The 19,689-nt window shown below is 48.6% G+C and overlaps 8 protein-coding genes across 8 annotated transcripts; 4 read left to right on the top strand and 4 right to left on the bottom strand.

Moving 5' to 3' along the window:
* Nucleotides 1-77: 77 nt before the first annotated feature.
* BT62DRAFT_897270 (Clavaminate synthase-like protein) lies at nt 78-1,733 on the bottom strand (the record flags this gene model as incomplete). The annotated part of the gene is made up of 11 exons (XM_043183296.1): nt 78-425; nt 483-586; nt 637-698; nt 751-766; nt 822-901; nt 954-1,062; nt 1,119-1,161; nt 1,212-1,331; nt 1,383-1,423; nt 1,474-1,575; nt 1,631-1,733. The coding sequence occupies 11 exons, from the start codon at nt 1,731-1,733 to the stop codon at nt 78-80; spliced, it is 1,128 nt and encodes a 375-aa protein (XP_043038751.1).
* Nucleotides 1,734-6,123: 4,390 nt separating this feature from the next.
* Nucleotides 6,124-7,089, top strand: BT62DRAFT_1006945 (uncharacterized protein; the record flags this gene model as incomplete). Its single annotated transcript, XM_043177286.1, has 7 exons — nt 6,124-6,261; nt 6,306-6,322; nt 6,396-6,449; nt 6,508-6,534; nt 6,608-6,706; nt 6,770-6,812; nt 6,862-7,089. 7 exons carry the CDS (start codon nt 6,124-6,126, stop codon nt 7,087-7,089), a joined length of 606 nt encoding a protein of 201 aa, XP_043038752.1.
* Nucleotides 7,090-7,153: 64 nt separating this feature from the next.
* Nucleotides 7,154-8,314, bottom strand: BT62DRAFT_987445 (uncharacterized protein; the record flags this gene model as incomplete). Its single annotated transcript, XM_043190068.1, has 6 exons — nt 7,154-7,251; nt 7,526-7,653; nt 7,708-7,823; nt 7,923-7,987; nt 8,054-8,069; nt 8,198-8,314. 6 exons carry the CDS (start codon nt 8,312-8,314, stop codon nt 7,154-7,156), a joined length of 540 nt encoding a protein of 179 aa, XP_043038753.1.
* A 601-nt stretch (nt 8,315-8,915) lies between these two features.
* On the top strand, nt 8,916-9,598 carry BT62DRAFT_185833 (ribosomal protein L34e). Its single transcript, XM_043179974.1, has 4 exons — nt 8,916-8,981; nt 9,074-9,240; nt 9,297-9,400; nt 9,464-9,598. The coding sequence occupies exons 2-4, from the start codon at nt 9,082-9,084 to the stop codon at nt 9,534-9,536; spliced, it is 336 nt and encodes a 111-aa protein (XP_043038754.1). The 5' UTR covers nt 8,916-8,981; nt 9,074-9,081; the 3' UTR covers nt 9,537-9,598.
* A 1,568-nt stretch (nt 9,599-11,166) lies between these two features.
* Nucleotides 11,167-12,540, bottom strand: BT62DRAFT_185866 (DUF757-domain-containing protein). The gene is made up of 11 exons (XM_043179976.1): nt 12,498-12,540; nt 12,341-12,434; nt 12,270-12,280; nt 12,186-12,216; nt 12,070-12,122; nt 11,872-12,012; nt 11,733-11,821; nt 11,661-11,674; nt 11,596-11,610; nt 11,393-11,530; nt 11,167-11,318 (listed from the first exon to the last, which is right to left on the bottom strand). Exons 2-10 carry the CDS (start codon nt 12,383-12,385, stop codon nt 11,414-11,416), a joined length of 516 nt encoding a protein of 171 aa, XP_043038755.1. The 5' UTR covers nt 12,386-12,434; nt 12,498-12,540; the 3' UTR covers nt 11,167-11,318; nt 11,393-11,413.
* On the bottom strand, nt 12,541-14,035 carry BT62DRAFT_185865 (uncharacterized protein). The gene is made up of 5 exons (XM_043179975.1): nt 13,931-14,035; nt 13,736-13,874; nt 13,593-13,683; nt 12,801-13,542; nt 12,541-12,739 (listed from the first exon to the last, which is right to left on the bottom strand). Exons 1-5 carry the CDS (start codon nt 13,951-13,953, stop codon nt 12,634-12,636), a joined length of 1,101 nt encoding a protein of 366 aa, XP_043038756.1. The 5' UTR covers nt 13,954-14,035; the 3' UTR covers nt 12,541-12,633.
* On the top strand, nt 13,965-18,209 carry BT62DRAFT_933075 (timeless-domain-containing protein). The gene is made up of 12 exons (XM_043186483.1): nt 13,965-14,039; nt 14,096-14,972; nt 15,027-15,402; nt 15,467-15,696; nt 15,761-16,088; nt 16,145-16,230; nt 16,286-16,432; nt 16,495-16,644; nt 16,708-16,926; nt 16,987-17,131; nt 17,195-17,293; nt 17,352-18,209. The coding sequence occupies exons 2-12, from the start codon at nt 14,151-14,153 to the stop codon at nt 18,131-18,133; spliced, it is 3,384 nt and encodes a 1,127-aa protein (XP_043038757.1). The 5' UTR covers nt 13,965-14,039; nt 14,096-14,150; the 3' UTR covers nt 18,134-18,209.
* Nucleotides 18,210-19,094: 885 nt separating this feature from the next.
* BT62DRAFT_185681 (uncharacterized protein) lies at nt 19,095-19,650 on the top strand. Its single transcript, XM_043179973.1, has 2 exons — nt 19,095-19,175; nt 19,229-19,650. The coding sequence occupies exon 2, from the start codon at nt 19,231-19,233 to the stop codon at nt 19,564-19,566; it is 336 nt and encodes a 111-aa protein (XP_043038758.1). The 5' UTR covers nt 19,095-19,175; nt 19,229-19,230; the 3' UTR covers nt 19,567-19,650.
* The last annotated feature ends 39 nt before the right edge of the window (nt 19,651-19,689 follow it).

A 19,689-nucleotide genomic window follows, 5' to 3' on the forward strand; every position in this document is an offset into this window, starting at 1 on the left:
GCGACATTTCTCAGATATATCAGTACGTACTAATCGAAAGTGGAGTTTGCATAGAATCATTCTGCGTCAGCCATACCCTAATTGAAATGCTTCACGACGACACCCAATACGACTTCCTCTTCAACGTTTTTCTCAACCCCCTCCGTCAGCTTAACCTGTCCATAAGACTTCACGCGACTGGACCTCCACTCCCTCATAGTAGGAGCGACCGTTCCAGGCTTCAATTGGGACTTGATACCAACTCTCTGCAAGACGGGGCTCTCGGTGTGCGGAGCAAGTTGAACATCTTCATCGGCAAAGCAGAAGTAGAATACTCCCAGACGAGGGCAATTCGCCTGATCAGCAGGTGGCTGGATGACCCGATGGCGAGTCGGAGGATAATATCCTCCGCACAGGAAATCAAGGCCATCACCCGCGTTAATGACCTGATTGACATTCTACAATCAGCCTCGGCTGCTGAAGTAGGCGAGAATGAAACCGACCAAAGCGTTGTCCATGTGTTTGACCCACCTCCATTTGCCGTCGGGAGATAGAATCTGCAAACCGCCGATGGGTTGAGACCAGAGCACGGTTACGCAGCCGATATCTGAGGAAATTGATGATCTGTTTTCACCACATAACACGAGATGGTCCTACCGTGATGTCCCTTCAACCAAACACGCTCCGTTTTCTCTTCTTCTTCCTTGCTACGGGGAAAGCTTGACATAGTGTGAGAATAGGAGGATACGAATGAGTACGCAATCGACATACTACTTCATAAATCTCACTGGTAAGGCATGAATGGTCAGGGCAGCTCGCGTGTGAGAAACAAAAGCTCTCACTTGAGGACTCTCCTTCCGCATCGAATTGATGCTGCTTGATCAGAGTATCTTCCGGAAGTTCTAATCCCCGAGCGAGAAGTCTGCAGGCATGTTCAGCAATGTATTACGGGATAAGTAGTGACATTGATATACTTCAAGATGGGGTACACGACATTGAAATGGTTGTGTCGAGCAAAGTCGTCGAGGTATTTCGAATAAGGGCGAAGTGTCGCCGGGTGCTCTTGCTTGTTTGACTTGTTGACTATCGTAAAAACTATATATCAGCGGGCTACTAATTGAGATAAGAAGACGACAGACTGTTATATTGTTCGATTTGATCGCGGATGTCGTTGCGAATGACCTATTAACAAAATTAGTACCGTTTTTGGGGGGTAAATGAAGCGAACGAACCCAGGTTTGCTTAGGTTTGTATCCAAAATAAATGTCGGGCGACTTCCCGGCATAGTGCTCCTTTTCCTTGTCATCGACATTATCGAACGTCATGTTCGCTATGCTGAAGATACGAGCCGTCTACAAAAATTGAAACTTGATCACATTTTATGAGGATACAGACAGCAATACCTGTTCTGGGGTGTATCCATGATTAATGGCATAGAAGAACCCTGTAAAGCGTTAGAAGAGGCGGTATAAGGCAGAGCCTTTCATCACCGACCTTGTTTGTTCATTGCCTCGCGCACTTGCTCAGTTAGCTCTGCTCGGCCAGCTTCAGTCGACGCTTTGGAAAGGTCGATTATGGCAAGATCAGCGTATTCCACTGAAACGATACAATCAGTGGGATAGTCATAGCGCCTAGCCAAAAACAAATATACAATCTGCCTTGGTAGCGGGAGGGAATACATAGGGTGGAGGTTCAGGCAAAGACGAACCGCCAAAAAGCAACTCGTAGAACTTGTTCAGGAGTAAGTTGGCCATGGAAACAGATGTGAGGCTTTGGGAAGAGGATCCATCGAGTATATATATGTTCTCGCATAAAGATTCCGGGTAGATTTGTCTCCAAGACAGAGAAGCTATGGAGCTCCGTCGTGCCCTTCGTTGTTCAGAAGGAAGACCGTCACAATCGGCAGGCATTTGATGTCTATGGAAGTGGTTCATAGCAAGTCAATTGCTATTTTATGGCAAGAGGACGGTACGCACCTTCTTTTTAAAAGAAAATATGGATCAATACAACGCCTAAACTATAGCGACTTAAAGATTCGCGAGTAAAAGGCAGTGACACATTTTTTCCCTAGGCTTCATGGGCTTTGCAAGGCGAATGCATGACGGCGTGCTTTGGGACCCGCTGATTCCTAATGGGTTCAGAGGAAGGTTCGAAGCTCCCTAACAATGATAACCGTCTTATCGTTAGCCAACTTATCCAAAACAGACAGCTACAAACTTACACACTGTCTTCTAATTGGGGGATAAGGGAGAAGACATAGATACGACATGCCCCCACTTGACCATGACGCTTATCGTCTCTCAATGACTGCTGTGCGTCATGTATTTTCACAAAAGTTAACCAGTGAGTGTCGGCCAGATGAACGTCCCTAAAGGCATTCCTTTGTATCAAATGAAGTTGACATTGGAACTCCTCGAGCTTCGCGAGATATACCAATCAGCAGGACCACTCCATGTTGGGGCTTGACAGAATAATTGTCGCTTTCACGTCCCGCATAATTGCCAGAAGAGCTATGATCCTCAATTATCCCCCACCCCAACCAAGTGCACGGACCGCACCTTCTAGGATGGTTCGTTGATCGCTGGGTGCTGTCCTCTGTTCGGAACAGAGGATAAGATAAGTGCATCCAAGTATGGCACGAATTACGGTTCTTTCCCATATCTCGTACGATCTATGATAAGGCATCAGCTATAGAGATTCATATGGATAAAGCGCTGGAGTCCTTCGGAAGGCCAAGGTTACAGAAAAGTCAAGACACAAGATAAGAGAGGATAAGGGAAGCAGATAAGGGCCAGCAGAGAGGTCGTTAGTTGTAATAATCATAAACTATGCAGGAGCTCGACAAGACAGATAAGGGTAGACAGACAAGCCAAGAAAGTAGGTCGCAGCCTTGAAAAGTCAAACGTTGTTCGAGGCAACGCGTAAGGTCACATACAACACGTGACGTGACAAAACTCAATTTTCGATCGCGCATCAGCGCGTGTTATGGACCCACCAACGATCATGAGTCGTCGTCGCTTCCTCCTCGTCCTTCTGATATCTAATGCGGCAGTAAATTTTGTTATCTTGGAACTTCGGAAAACCAAAACCTAACAAGCCACGCCCGCCTTGTCAAAAAAGTACCAGCCTCCTAAGAATCTAAGACACATGGCTTTGTTCCTTCGGAGCCCCAGTCATTGGCCTGAAGAACCGGATAGTCTTAAAAATGTGTGTACCTACCTTGTATATTCTTGATCACTCGTAAAGCCAACGAATATTAAGGAAGCGAGCTATCTGCCTACGACCGTTCTGGAATCTGCTTATTCATCGATTTGAAGTCTTGAGCCTGAACGGAAATGGTGTGAGTAATGATATACGCCGTTGCATAGTTTTTAATTATTACCCCACATCCGGTAAGTATAAAAGACACTCGGCGCTGCTGAACTCATGCTTCAAGTTTGCCCGAGGTAAAATATTTTCCTACAAGTGCCCCGCTACTCCCCGTTCTAGGGCCACATTATTACCAGGCCAACGACACTTTCGAGAAGGGTAGGAATGTTCAATATTCTATGGTGCCTCGGCCAGGTCTAGTCGTCTGCGAACCGACGTTACTCCACCCAGCGAGCTAGGTTATTTCATCAAGGCATTGCTTCCCATTGTACTCCCACGCTAGGACCACATTTTACTAGAAGCTCAAATTAATGCATTAAAGGTAAATAATATCGCCTATAGGAAGGGCACTCAAGATTGTCCTTCTCGGGATCCTGGTACGAATGTATGAGTATCTCCGATTACGCGTTATAGGTTGGAGATGACTGGAAAACTGGAAGATTAATTCTCCTGGGTATAGTTATTGTTTATCACATTCACACTTCTAGGCTAATCGTTGACGGTCTGAAGCTCTCAGTACGGACGGCCTCCTCCACCGGACACACACATGGCGCAAAGAAGACCAGCTTAGGTTTGCGATTTTAGAACGGCGTCTGGTACAGAAGCTACCACGGATAGTAGTTACTGTTATAGTTCTCGTTCTGATTCTCTTTATTAACCTGAGGATGATCAAGACATGCTTGTAGCGCTTTTGAGGTATTTTAAATATATCACCTTGTAAGTCCCCGTGCAATTTAGCAGTCCGGAAACCTCCGCCGCTAGCTTCCAGGAGCATTCAGTGCCTCGCATGATGATCTTTCGAAATAGTTGGTATAATGACATGTACAATAACATGAACATGTAATCCTTTTCCTTCTCACCCCAAAATTCACTCAGGTAGTTTCTCAGATGTACACTACAGGATTCGTGTTCTCCCGCGCATGATATTTCATTTAGTCTCACGCCGTCCAAGTTTTTAATGCTAAAATTAGTCATCCAGGGCGGCTCGTTGCATTTCACAACTTCTTGAAGCATGTCGTGAAGCATCAATATCACGATGTCTGTTCCGCCACCAGGGGCGAAGATTTTCGAGGTGCTGAAGGAGAATGCAAGCAGGCAAAATGTGCAGTTATAGGCTACCCTTCTTTCATTGCAATACTATTGAAGATAGAACTGAGAAATATAAATCAACATAAAACATAGAGGCAACATGCACTTCACTCCCTTCACATGGGCAAGTCTGATGATATGTTTCCAGAGTAACAGATATCAATTTGAAGCGGAAATGAATTCTCTTCAGCAGTCAGTATGCGGCGACTTGGTGGCCAGCAATCTGGCGCGATCGGCCCGGACTGTGAGAAGTTTTTGGTTGCTGACCGCTGTCTCCGCACGGTTCCGACTAGCCCTTGTTCCGATTGCTGCATGTTTAATTGTTGTTGTATCTAGAATGACTATGGGGACCCTTGTCTTTCTTGCTGGAAAGTCTTCCTCTGGAGTGTGTCTTTCACTGGATCAAGAGATTCGGATGACCACCGATACAAGTTCTTTGATTTGGCATGCGAATGTATTCCACAGGTCCCCGTCAACTACCCAGATCTCTCCTGTCACTACTGCCGCAGTCGACTTTTCAGATATCTAATGTGACCACAACTCGGGCCCCACGTCGCTCTCATGACAAGTATTTCTAGTATCGATGATCTATAATCATTGTCTGTGGCTCTTCTCGCAACGTCTACATCGAGATTCTCATTTCTTGAAAAAATATGTTGGTGGACTTTAGGAAACTGTCGTGATACAATGCCTTTTTTGTCTTAGAACAACAGACATTTGGCGCAACCTGCATCTTCCAAAGTCAGCTTCGACGACACGCAGTATATCATCGACCAAAAACAGATTATTACCACGTTTTAGCACATTCCCAGGATGTTCCGTCTCTTGGTCCTTAGCGCCCTACTACCGCCTACCCATGGATCTTGCCTATACCCAGAGATTCGGTAAAATACCACGACAATCGCTAAGATAAAGACCAAATCTGCTAATTCTTCCGACTCGGTATGCCGCTTGGGCTACGCTCGTCGGAGATGGCGAGGCCAGCCCCCGATGTTCTCATCAACACCAACAACATCGGATCCGAATCACTGTAGGTCCCAACCGACATCTCAACTTGGAATCTCTAACTGCCAACTGTCGATCGTAGAATGGGTAGAAACCATCTTGCTCCGGATTCTAAGGCTGTACTCAAGGAAAGTAACATACCTCAAGACGGTGCAGAGCCATTCAAAAAACCAAGTGCTGACTTGTATTGTGAAATTAAAGGCGACACGACATACGCAGCAAGTTATTGAAATTCTTGACGGTTTGTGCGACCTAGCTTCACTACGGTTAGTGACCCGAAGACACGGTTGTCTGCCTCGCCAATCGGTAAATTCGCCTTGCAGGTGGTTCCTGTGGCTTTTGTTCAAGGACCCGTCAGAAGGTGGCTTCTTTGTCGCCCCGCCGAATTATTGGCGCACACCCAATGAGAAGACTTGAACTCTTTCCCGCACGAAAGGTTCCCCACGGTCGTTCTTTTAACTGGGCTAGTCCATGCGCCACTATACATTGCTCATCAGCTCTGTAATGAATGAAGGCCAAACAGGAGTAGAAGATACGTTTGTTTACCCTCTCAACCATCTGTTGAACTCTGGCGCCGGCAAATTCGTACCGTTAAATGATAACAATGATGGCAGTACTTTCATAGAAAACGCAAACTCTAAATGACGCTGACCTCGGGCTCGCTCCCGTCACCGACGATCCATGACGGAGTGGTGCTGCGTCGGCATAACTTCCCTGCTTAAGTCTCCAGATTTCAAATGCGATCCATCATCCTTCCTGACTTTACACCTATTGACTCTACGCATGGTCAAGTTCTCGACGTGTTCCCCATCTGAATTGGTAAAACAGCAATGAAAGAGAACTTGTTAACACGTGAATACCAGGGGCACCCTCGACTCAGGTTCGGGCACCTCACCGAACCCTGTCAGATTGCCCTGTTCTCAAGGTGATTGTGGCGCTATGTTTCGACACAGAGCAAATCTTTTGAAGGGATTTCAATTCACCTCCCACCCTCCTCCTTGTTTCGGGTTAGTCAATCATTGTTCAACACTGAATACAATACATCTGATGCAGAATTTCGGAAAGGAAAGAGAGTCGATGGAATGCAGAGGCGTTTGTTGACTGGTGTATTGAATTCGGACACCGGTTCAAGAGTCTAGACCCGTGATTGCATATCATGATGTAGGACATTTGGTGCGCTCTTTCCACCGGCTGTAATAATGTCGACGGATGTTAATGGGTACTTGGCGCCCATCTTTCAGCGCCCCATTTTGAATTCATTTCTGTAATCTCCTGTGACCTCGCACCTGATGATTGCTGTAGACAGTCATATGCGTACTATACGCAGGCACCGCTGGTCAGAGGCTAGAAGGTCCAACGTCAACCAGGCCGTTGATTTGATTAAATTGTTGTACAGCCGCGCTCACAATGTATTATCAGGCTGTTACGCCGTATTCTAATCGTAGATACACCGATTTCTATGAAAACCTCTGGATGCGTGGGGCGTTTGTGGACTCTTCTACGTCTGCTTTCCGTTCGCTTGCGACCCGCCGCAAGACCAATTTCCCGTTCTTCCAGTTGCTTTGCTTGACTTTTTCATTATACACGTCCCTTGCTTCCATCAAAGCGCGGCGTTGTTATGAATACACCCGAGAGGGTTCGGAATAAATGTGGCTGCATAGCATAGTACAAATTTGAGCGAAGATCTACAAAAAAAACCCTGCCCGACCGTTCAGTCCCACCCGGGGTAAGCATCTCCACCAGGTAGGATATGGGCCTCTTTCGAAGCGTCGCCTAGGTACGAGTTGAAGAGATGCCAGGGTCCGTAGCCTGATAAGTAAGAATTACTTCAGTTCTCGAGTTTTGGGGTGACTATGCTCTTACCATGTAGGTTCCCGGGAAACTCAGTCCGGAGGGCACCAAAGAAGCGCCACCACTTACCATCGACCACATGTAGACGAAGTCAATTATAAAAAAGATAGTTGAAATATATACCTGTAAGCTGTATGGATACTGCAAATAAGGAACTGTACTGTCAGGTTGTATGACTCCGGCGATACGGGGCATATTATTTACATGGATAGAACTGAGCTTCGCCCCCCACCATCCAGGGTGAGGTTCTCGTGTCCTAACAAGTAGCGGCCAGATTTGATATTCTTGGGAATAGTCACGTCATACGTGTAGTCATTCTTGGCTAGCGTGTCCAAAACCCACTCTGCATTCTCAAAGACGCTCTCTTAGAACTGCAATAGAAGATATTGAGATTCTATTCTATTCTATTGATACGATGGGCTTAGCTTGAATCGCGGAGACCCCGTATCGCCCTTGAATGTCGAAGAATCATCTGCGTCACATTTGGCCATGTAGTTGAGCACAGGACCATAACGTCCAGCGGCCAGGTGCTTTACAGGACCCGACCTGCTGTGATATTAGAGGATATGGGAGAATCGAATTCGGCGGGCAGCGAATGATGGCGCATTGTGGCTTGTGGGAGGTAAAACAGAGTTTCCAATAGAAAAAGCAATGTCTCTCGAAGTGACGTTAACGACGTAGCCAGAGTCCCGGACTATTAACAAATTAATAATTTATTGAAAGGTGCACAAGGCTCAAGCGCTCACCAGTTCCCTCCCACGAACAACGCGCAAAGGCTGAAAAGTCGGTATCATTTACTTCGGAGAATAAGGCAAGAACATCAGAGGAAAGGCCAGATTTGTGGCGTCGAGTAGAGGTCTGGAGGCGCTTTTTAGGGCGGCATACGAGATCTGTACGCGCAGACCTTTGCTATAACCCAACCTGGAATGAAATCGCTGCCGATTTTGAGAAGAGGGAAATAACCATGAGCAGATACGCCGGTAGCTGTCGCTACTGCCAGGAAGAAAACTGATAGAATCATGACAGACTGCGACCCTTGAGATGGATGTTGTCGAATGCATGATGGTTCACTTTTATAGTTAACGCTTTGCAAAGACGACAGTATTTGCGTTCGCCAACCAGTATACCGGTTACTTATTCGCGAAACTAGCGCCTGATATAGATAAGATACGGCTCGTTGCTTGAAAATACCGGAAGTTTTCATTCAACCAGGTCAAGTAGAAAGGTAGCCGACTTGTTGGAAAGGGACTAGGCATATGCTCGGAATTTGATGTATGATATTTTCCATGCGAGAACGAACAAGAGAGACGAGTGGATCCTACTTATCGTGAAGTAACACCTGAGTTTAAGCAAGACATGGGCCGGGAAATAGCATCTAAGCCGTAGTCTTTTAATTGCATGATACAAAGGAAGGGGATAACAAGATAGAGTCGTAGAAGAACATCCTGCATGGCGACAAAGAGTTACCGGCGGAATGTCCGAAGTCAGAATTTGGCTTTAATTGGCATCAACCTTCCGTATATGTCACGTGCTCGGTAGTTGCCGTAAAACTGTGCAGTTCCAGCCACCCATCTGCCCAATTCTGACCGTCACTGGCATCGACGTCCTCAAGAACAAGGTGAGATTTTTTTACTGGCTCGCTGATGGATTTATTGTCTAATACACTTTCCAGACTTAACTCGGTCCAAGTGAGTGCTTGTTCTGCGTTCAAGAAGAGACGGATTTTTTTCCGGGCTGCTACTTGGCTGTGGTATTGGTGCTGACCAGTATCGTCTTCCAGCTTCCGCAATGGCCCAACGTGTCACTCTCCGCAAAAGACAACCCTACAACACCACCTCGAACCGCCGACGCGTTGTAAAGACCCCCGGTGGAAAACTCGTTTACCACCATCTCAAAAAGCCTGCGACAGCGCCCAAGTGCGGTGACTGCGGTATCGCCCTCCCTGGTGTATGTTTTCTTGTCGGTGTGGAATAGCAAAGTAATCATTCAATTATTCTTTCTAGGTCCCTGCTTTGAGGCCTCGCCAGTACGCTACGATTTCCAAGCGCCAAAAGACTGTGCGCCGGGCATATGGTGGTTCGAGATGCGGAGAATGTGTCAAATCACGGTGCGTTGTGCTACTTTGGCATTGGATTGCCTGGTCTCATGGTTTCTATCATTCGTTCCTTAGGATTCTCCGGGCATTCTTGGTTGAGGAGGCCAAGATTGTTAAGAGGGTGATCAAGTCGCAGCAAAAGAAGTAAACGGTCCGGATGGTTGACGTTTCATTTCTCCTTTGCCTCCGCTATCCCCTACCGTTACCTCTATGATTGCATGTACTATCGTTATGGCAAATACAGACCGAGAGGTCAATAGGCGGTATACTTTTCCCATTCAGCCAGCTTCTATCGTTGGAGTTCAACCAATTGGCAGGGCATGATTTATCATTCTCACAGCTCTTGGAGTTTCTTCTCATGCCGCCCTGGCAATTATACAACCTTGTCTGACTAAAGCCCGTTAAACACCTCCGTTCGGGTCAATACAAGCTTCACATGAATTTCTTCTCGCGAATGTCTCTCCAGGTCCCCTGGCAAACCTCAGGTACGGTCTAGTGTTCGTCGCTAGGCTCTCATGCATCGCAACAGACTTCTCACCGTCTGGAAATTCTGTGTAACCGACGAGTCGAAAGGAACTCTCAAATGGAAAAGCGTACGGACAATTAGGTGTCTGTCAGTGAAGAATAACCTCTCCGTTGACCCTGTAAGTTGTAGTAGGTTGTACCCACTGATGAATACTTACTCGTGTCAGCCGACTAGCCTATTTGCGCGGATGCAATGGTCCCCTCCACCCTCCGAACAAGAATCGACCCTGTAAAGGATATCCCGGTTGAAAGGTAGTACCACAACATAATAGAACGTCATACAGGGTCGTATGATATCGTCGGAGAAGCGATTCTTGTTCTGGTATCAATACATCGGCCAGGGTTGGTTTGGACGACTGCTTAGTACTGACCGAGTACGGCGCGCAGGCCGACACTAATCACGTGATGGTGGCATAGATGGTGTAGGTACTTGGCCGTATTCTTTGGGAGATTTGGGGAATTAAAAATTTGTGAAAGCAAGGCGGTTGTCATCATGCCTACGAGGCATCTTTCCTTGAGGTGAAGATCCGAGAGGGACCCTCCTCTCGCGCGTTGCTATACGCCACCTTGACGAGCATTGGATGGCCATAGAGAAGTTGGCCGGGCTGGCCCTGTAGCCGAGGAACGGGGCTACAAACTGCAAGTGATAATTTTCCAGACTCCACAAAAACAATGCCCTACAGAAAATCTGGTGGTAGCCCATCTTTCCTATTTCCCATCGGACCGAAGATAGTCCAAGCACAGAGACCGTACAAGGGTCCAACAAGCACCGAATCGTTCTCTAGTCTCTGTAACTCCCCAGGTCGCCAAATGTACCCAACCTTCTCGGGACGATCGCCTTTAGGAAGACCCTCTTTCCAACCTGTCAAAGAAAAAAGTCGCACACTTTGGCCCTGGGTCCGAGTTGGGCAAATTTGTATCTTGCTTGAAACATTTACACGCGCGAAGATAGACAATCGGCCCGTGTGTATTGTTCCCTGGAGAAAAGAGGTATTCGTCCTAAGTATACTTACTTCCACAAGGGATCCCTTCGGAGCGCGTGTGATACATGCACGAGGGCATTCCATTCCACAGCTATAGCCTCAAAGATCCTTAGACATCGGATGATCCACAAATTGCCCGTCTAGACTCGGAAGACATGGTAGTTCGAAGATCTCGTGGATGTGAAGACTGGTACGGGTGCAGACTAGACGACACTGTACCCGTTCCCCCGTTAGGGAGGCTCAGCACGTTGAAGGTTACGTCTTTGATGCTGGCAGCTGGCCAGTAATTGAAGTTGCCATTAACGAGGACTTCTTGGGGGATCGTCGACAGGCGATGATAGCCGGGGTGATAATACATGGGTTTTTGGGTGGAACAGAGTAGATAGATAATGTTTTGCGTCGCATATACACATTTCACCTATCTATATCTACAATTAGATCGTGTGAGGCTTACTTGCGAATCGAGCGGTAGTAAGATGAAGCAACAAGCACGCACCCAGTGCACTAGCGTTAATGCCTATGATGACTTTGTCTTCTTCTTCTTCTTTTCCTCCTCGGCTCTCCTCTCTTTGTCAGCCAAGACTTTGGCTACTTCGTGAGCGGCGTCGTTCAGTCCAAGTCTGTTCCTGGAGATCTAGACAAAGTTGATGCAACCAAGTAAAAAAAAGATTTAGAGCACGACAAAGACACGACACCCACTTCGATGGCGTAGAACTGAGGTGTTCGATCAAAAGGGAGCTATAGAGGATTGAACGGAGACTTACTTGTATACGGGTTACTGGAGAGACGTAGGGAAAAATAAGAAAATGGGTACAATCCCCGTAGATCTGTCTCACCGAAAATCGTGTTCCTCTCGCCATATTCTTCCCGAGCGTCCGTCCGGATGAGCGAGCCAAAATTGTAGTCCTTGACCTTCTTTTCATATCTGCGACAAGTTATTGACATTGACACGGACACGAGGAAGCAGCTGCGCACGTTTGCATAAAGGCTCGCCAGCGGCCCTTGCCTTCTTCGCTCTTCATCCAATCCTCGTCGAGCTTGGTCAGTTTGTCATACGGCTCCGAAGCCATCTCGGGGAAGGCCTTGAGGGTGTGTTCGAATATCTCATCATCGAGTCTGTTTTGAGGAGATGTCTAATCACTGAGAACGATAATCGATTGCGACGGTGCGTACTTGGTGAGACGAAGCTGCCGTGGTGGGACCTTTTCGAGGAGTTTCCAGTATGTCTGCGGCGCGAACGTGGCATTCGATCTGTGGTCAAGCACAGGGAAGAAGAGAGCATAGCTTACCTGGGCCTGCTCGACGGCTTTGACAGCGAACCTGTTACCATTGAATCCTCAACGACCTCCTAGCGTGCTTGTTCTGGTACTCACTGTTTTTCGATCTAACGCCCCCCGTTGATTAATTAATAGTCATTATGCAGTGAAGCATGTTTTCAACACACCTCAATGAGATTCTGTGCGTTCTGCGGGTCAAATTTCCCTGCCATTTGTGTTGTCGCTTGAGTACGCGTTGAGGTGGTGGTAGATGTGGTCCAACTGACGATGATACGTGGAAGTGAGTATTACCGCCAAAAACTCGGACAATTCGCATTGTCACACGTTCTTCATTACGATGCGCAGAGGATACTAGACAGTGTACGGAAAATGAACAGCTGGATTACTGAGTACTGATCGTCATAGTAGTAGATTAGGGGTAGTAATGAATGATAAGATTCCAGTATAAGATGTAATGGCATCATCCAATGCCAAATCGTTTTAATTTTTCAAAGTATTTTTGCACTCGACTCGCCACTTGACGTGGCGTTCGTCTGTTGTCCATCGCCTGCGATATCTTCTTCCACCTGTACCAAAGGAAGTATATCATCAACGACAACAAGAACCCAAAAATACAATAGTCCGTACCGATTTTTCTCCCCTTCTGGAATTTCATCCAGTAGCCGCTCTAGGAGGTGCTGCTCTGACACTGACCAGGCCTGGTTGTATGTCTCGGGCTTCGGTTTACCTGGACCACGGGTTCGTTTCCCCAACGAGGGTTTCGCAGACGGGTCTGGTGCGAGATCACGCTTGGGGTTGGGCGGTTTCCGCCGGGACTCCGGCAAGGGATCAGAAGCGAGATTATCGCAGTCCAGATCGCCGCCACCGCCGCCGCCGCCATCCATTTGTATTTTTACAGTGGGACGGCGCACCCGAGACACCTTGCGGGTGTGCACTGATAACGGTGGTATGATAATCGTCGGTTTTGTAAGTAAAGGCGCGGAATCATCCAGCGAGATATCCACATCCATACTTTCATCTTCAACATCACGGCGAATGAAAACACCGGGGCCAATGGGGACACGCGATGAAGACACCGTCAACCCTGAGGAAGTCGTGATCTTACGCTGCTTCAATTCGCGTATTTTGTCCCTCTCCAGGTTTCTCTTGATCTCGGCGTGGCTCGCGTGCACTTGGGCCGTTTCAATGACTTCTGGGTTCCAGGACAGGTCGAGCTGCTGGAATATAGGGTCCAGAATGGTCTGTCGAGCCTCCTTCACATACTTCTGCAGATCAGATAACTCAGAATGCTGCCTGGTATAGGGTGTATTCCGCTGATCATGAGTCATGCGAGCCGTGCAGGCCATGTTTTGGAAAGGCGAAGGGTCTGCTGACCAGGCGTAAACATTTATACGACATTAAACCTAAAAACACACGAACCATGGTGATCGTACATCGACCAATCAATATGTAGCGGTGCTCCGGCATGATCCTCCGCTAGGGCACTTAGTTTGAACGACCTGTCATTCAGCTTTCCCAAGGTTAGAACCGAAGCCAGATGATAGGACGGAGGTACGGCCCACCTCCTCCGCTAGCTTAGCCACGACAGTCGTTGGGTTTGAACATGCCTTTTTCTGTAGTTCGTGCAGTCGTTCGATATCAGAATGGGTGCGAGCAAGCAATTCTTTTTGGCTGGCAATGTAACTGGACAGTGCCTGGAGGCTGTCATATACGAATTAGATTAGTGCCCTTTCACCGCGCGCAGCAGCCTGACATACGTTTGGGCACGCTTGTCTTCCATTGATAGCGAGTCATTGGGTGAGAAAACGGCGCCAAGGATGTAGAAGCAAGGCTGGCAGAGAGGAGGAAAGAAAAGTCAGGAGGCAGGTGAGGTGACGCAAAATTCGAATTTGTCGGAGGAACAGCGAAACATGCGCAAATAGGTGCCACGGACGCGTCAACTGTACCACTACGGCCCTGGACCTCCGCGACGCGTAGATGGATGACGACGATGACAGAAGCACTGTCGAGCACGCCGAAGGCGAGGAGCCACTCACAAGGCGCGATATCCTTGGACCGGTCGTCAAACGTGTCGTCGATGCGCTCGGTGGGTACGAAGGCGATGTATACAGGCTCGGCGACGAGGCCTATGGGTGTCTGAAGGACCTCAAGAGGCTCTGGCGGAAGGACGACACTGACGATGAGCGCACCGTAGCCCGTCTTTTCTGGGAGACGCGCGTCCTGACGAACGACATCATACCCATACTTCTCGAAACGGCGGGCAAAGGCCTCGTCGAGGACAAGCAAGCAATAGCCTGCGCTGACCTCCTAACGGCAATGACCTGGCCTATCGATATGGCTGAGGAGCTCAAGGAGCTCGACGAAGAACTCGATAAGGGTACCGACTACACTCAGCTGCTTCAAAGCCATCTGCACTACAAAGCAGCGCTCCTCAAGCCCGGCGTGATACAGGCGCTCTTTGGCATATTACTTCCACCGCTCGCCAAACAGCAGAAAGAACGCACAGCCCGCGATGGACAAATCGTGCATGTCGTGCTCTATTTCTTCCGGAATCTAGCCTTCATCAAGGACCTACCCATTAACATGCACCTCAGCTCGGACCAAGCCGAGTTCTCCGCTATGCAGACGAAGCTCGTTCATGTCATGTCAGAAACACATGCATTCGAGCTCCTCTTCACCATTGCTTCCAATACAGGCAACGACCCTCTCTTCAATACCTGGAATACTCTCGTCCTCGAGATCTTCTACCTCTTACTTCGAGGCACCAAACCTACGTCGCTCACTCTGGATCCCGCGAAGGTTTATCTTTGCCTTCCTTCGACGTCTATATGATCCTCTCTAACGCCTTCGTAGCAACCCCAAGAAAACCTCCGCCGGCTCCTGGCCACTGAAGACCGTAGAAAGAAAGAGATAGCTCGCAAGGCATCATCACGTCATTCACGCTTCGGAACCACAATAGCCGTTTCCCTAAACCCCAACAAGAAACCCAAGCCGGCGGAGGACGCGGGTAACGAAGCTGACGTCGAGTCCTCGAAGAGCCAGCCCTTCGTCCTCCATCGCCAACAGGCCATCAAAGAATCCACGGGTACTATTTGGGACATGAAAAAAAAGCAAAAGAAGAAGCGAGACAAGGTCGTCGACGAACTCAGTCGAACAGATAATCTGTCGTCAGAAGCGAAGATAATACTGCGGCAGTTCGCCGTCAACTTCTTGGACGGCTGCTTTAACTGTGGGTGCAATTGCTGTCTATCTACATGGCAGTACTTTAAAATTTTACTTATTCGCATTGATAGCATTCTTGTCTACGTTGATCAGGGATATTCGGTCTGAACGGGCAAAGATCACGGACAAGGACAATCTTCGTTTACTGTACGTTACGAAATGGTTCCTCGAGTTCTTTTTGGCCATGCGAGCGAAGGAGAAGGACAAGGGGGGATGCGGTTTTGATCTCGTTGCTGAGGTTACGGAACGGACCTGGATCGTCTGGGTGTTGAAGCGGATGAGGGAGGCCAACGAGGAAAAAGTCCGTTCGGTCTCCACCTTGTTCTTGTCGCCAGGTTCTTGTGTTGATTCGATTCCCACTCTAGCCGAAACTGTGGACGGAATTGCAAGCCGGAATCGAATGCCTCACGCAGTTGCTGCTATTGATCGACGATATGGCGTCGTCCGATATCACGGATCCGGTGCTGAACGAGGCAGCCGATATACTGCAGCAACAGTTGATCTACAACGGAGAAGTGTTGGACATTGCGTTTGAAAGTCTTCGAACGTACAAGGAGGGCACCCAGTCCTTGGCGTATCTCGATTCGAGTGTATATCTTGGATACTCGCTCCTGAAAATGCTTGAGCGTTGGGGGAAGAAGAAGTCGGGGGAAATGTATGTTCGCAAGAAGAAATCGAAAAGGAAGAGGAAAGGTCTGTTGCTGTCGCTCTCATAATTGACTCTGGAACCGATGGCACACCCACCTTAGGAGATGTCCCGGACGTCGAGGACGAAGAAGTCGAAGAGGAGGAAGTAATCCATGAAACTATGTTCACTTTCGAAGCATTTGAGATGGTAAGATGATGATGATTAGACCACCCATGATCTGAGAGCTGACTGATCCCCTCAGAAATTCGCCCACACAGATGTTAACCATACCCTTCTGACGTATCTATCGCGATACAAAGACTTTAGCTCGTCAGAGCATATGAAACGGGTGGTTAGCCTTCTACACCGCCAAGCTGTTAGAACCAAAGCAGAAGGACTATTCTTCAAGGTTTGGGACTTTGTTTCTTTGGTGTTCATGCCCGAGAGTCCTGGACCATTTTCTTGTTACAGGTATCAACGCTCGATCTGTTCAAAACCATTCTAGCCGATCAACGGTCTTTTGCGCGAGAGCAGCCCTATAAAGATTTAATTAATCTCATAAACTTCATTCTGCGACGTTTCTTCAAGGCCCTCGACGAATACCCTTTTTTGGCAATCGAGGTACGCGTGGATTTCATTTCAGAGATTTGAAAGAGCGCGAGCCTGACAGCTTCCGTGCGATAGGCTTTCTTTCCTAAGAACCGTGGTCATTGGAAGGTGTTCTCCAGTTATGAGCCAGAAAGTGCGATGACCAAGGAGCGAGCACAGGGACAGGACGAGGACCCGAGGGTCCCGCCTGACGTTCATGTTAAGGAAGGACATTCATGGAGTGAAGAGGTTGGTATCGTTGTGGCTGTGCTGGTTGATGCCGGCCAAGAAGAATGGGTGGACTGGACGAAAGAGGTGGGCGCTTTCGCATCCTTCGCCTACGTGGAGTTTTAAAAAAATGCCCGACTTCCCAAGATTCTCACGACAGCTATCGCCCAGCGCGAAAAAATTATCGAGGAGACTGATGCTAGAGACGACGATGCGGACGATGAGGATAACAGACTTGCCGTAAACCTTGACGCACCGTCATCAGAAGCACTTGCCAAAATGCAAGATTATCGTCAGTGCTTATAATTCATCCTTTCTATCAATAATTTTTGACGGTAGTGAATCTCATCGCTAGGGATACCATGTACCAAAGATGAGCATGCGAACGCAGTCACGAAGAATGCTCAACTCAAGCTTCTATTCCGATTGTGCAAGTTTTATATTGAAAACGAAGGTATGACAGATTGATTTGTGTCGAATGCCCCTGGTACTCAGCGCTCCCCACGATGTAGATGCGGACGAACTAGAGTGGTATATTCCGGCGGCCATAAGTCCCCTTGAGCTGCGTCGAACTCTGACAGTCATCAATCAATTCTTGGAGTCTCCAATTGATTTGAACGGCAAAAGGGCTAGCCAACTTCTGGCGAAGACACGCCGGAGGCGGCGGAAGACCCGTGCGCAAGATTCTGACCAGGAAGATGTGGAAGCAAGTGATGAGGAGGAGCCTCGACGTCGGAAGAAGACGGAGAGGAAGAAGAAGGAAGAACAGCAGTACAAATCGGCACAATTCATTGACGATAGTGACGAGGAGTATGGCGATATGGAAGCGTTCTTGGCTCAGGAGAAGGTGCGACGGGAGAAAGCTGCAAGAAATCCCGCTGCGTTGGGAGAGGGGAGAAGCGGCGCGATGAAGTCTCATGGCACAAAGAAGCGTCGAAAAAAAGCTGGGGATAAGGGTGACAAGAAAAGACGGAAAGGAGAGACAGACGATATGGCTGTGGTTGTGTTGTCTGATGAAGTGAACTCGGACCTGGATACTGACATCGAGGTGGAGGAAGGGTGGAATTCGACAGGCGCTGATGAGCAACCTCAGCCTCCACCTGCACTACCGAAGCCTAAGCCCATCTACAAACCCAGGGCCTCGGACATCACGCCGTTATCTTCGGCGGTACATGAGAAAGGAGATCATCAGACTCAGACTATCTCTAAGCGACCGGAGCAGGAGCCGACAGGTCCGCCGTCACTGCCTACGAGGAGGAAAGGGCGCCTGATTGTTTCGGATGAGGACGAGTAATCATTGTGGGCTATATTCTGTGTACTTATTTTTTTTGTCCTAAGTTAATTTTATGTCTATCTTTCGGGGAGAAGCAGCTTCAGTGGGAAGGAACCTCGCGTAGATGATGAAGGTTGCGTTTCCTTTTCCGGAGGACAGGATATACGCTGAGAAACACACCCAAGAAGCCCAATTTTCCCTCGATAGACGGGCCAAAGTTGTCATGTTGAATGATTAACACGCCTAGTATCCCAGGCTGAGATAGGCCGCCAAAGTTCATTCTCGCCACATAGGTAAACTGGGAGCATTCAGCGGCGTGCTTTGAAAACTCCGGACCCCTCTATTAGGTTTTTTTCTGCATCGTGGCTGCGGGCTTGGCCTGATTCTTTCTTTCTTGTTTAGTGTCACCGTAAGGTCTGTTTTTTTTTGCGCTCCATCCAAATTTAGGGTCCCACCTGCCAAACTCTAGATTGTCGACGCCACTCTCGATGACTGAGAGCACCCGTGTCCTCCGCACTAAATGGAGGACGGGGCGACCGAGTTATTTGTGAACTTGACCCGTGAACGGTCTAGAGATTTTTTTTTTGCGATCGGACAGAGGGTGTGGGGAGGGGGGGAGGAGGGGAGACGCGACGAACGGGGAGCCGTCGCGGGCGCGATAAGTCCGGCGCTTAGAACTGACGTCTCGTTCTCGTCTCTTCAAAAAAAAATAGAGATATATGTTCGCAGCGGGGTATTTTCAAATTTGGGCCGACGCGACTTCTCTTTAACCGTCGGAAGCGCAGACTCTCCAGCTACTGTTGTTGTGGGTCGTTACCCCCCGGAGAATATTCCCCCCCTTTCGCAGGCGGACTGCCATCTGTCCTTCAACAGGCCTCGCCAGTCCTCACGACGATGACGTCTTGCACGATCGTTTATAGCCTATGGCCCTGGGCTCGACCGACCGTTGAGTCTACGCAGCGTCTACGGATTCATATTGGCTGGGTGTAATACAGGATTCTGTATCAATGAATGGCCCTTCATTTCCAACCGTAATCAATCTAGCCACGCGCCTACCATATCAGTGATTGGCCCCAGAAATTGTCCGATCACCACTCTGATTTCAGAACAAAACAGATATGATGATGACGCTCGTTCGGTGTTTCATGGGCTTTGGACGACTTTATTCGAACTGGCAATTGCATCCTCGTGTGGAAAGGTCATGCGCCCCCACCCCACCCCTCCTCCCCCCCCTTCCCCGTCGCCACCGCAAAATACGCGCCTTTTTTTGCATACGGGAGGACGGGCGACTTGGACCCCCTGACTTGAATCGTACCCCTGAGATTGGCGTGCAAGCTACTTTGGTGGCCCTTAGTTTCCAAGCTCCGGCATGGCCTATTTTCCTCGGTGATGGCCGACCCTGTGCACCCTGTGGGCTGCGTTTTCTCCGAATACATTGGAGGGGAAAAGAGTAATTATTAATAGAGTACGAAGACGCTTGGCATGTGTTCGCCTGCTAGGCATTGCCGCTTTGAGGACATGCGAGGACGTCAGTCAGCAGGGGGGGGAGGGGACAATTATAGGAGGGGGACTGGGAC

This window comes from Guyanagaster necrorhizus (assembly GCF_019112545.1).
Source record: "Guyanagaster necrorhizus MCA 3950 unplaced genomic scaffold BT62scaffold_15, whole genome shotgun sequence".
Classification (NCBI taxonomy): Eukaryota; Fungi; Basidiomycota; class Agaricomycetes; order Agaricales; family Physalacriaceae; genus Guyanagaster; species Guyanagaster necrorhizus.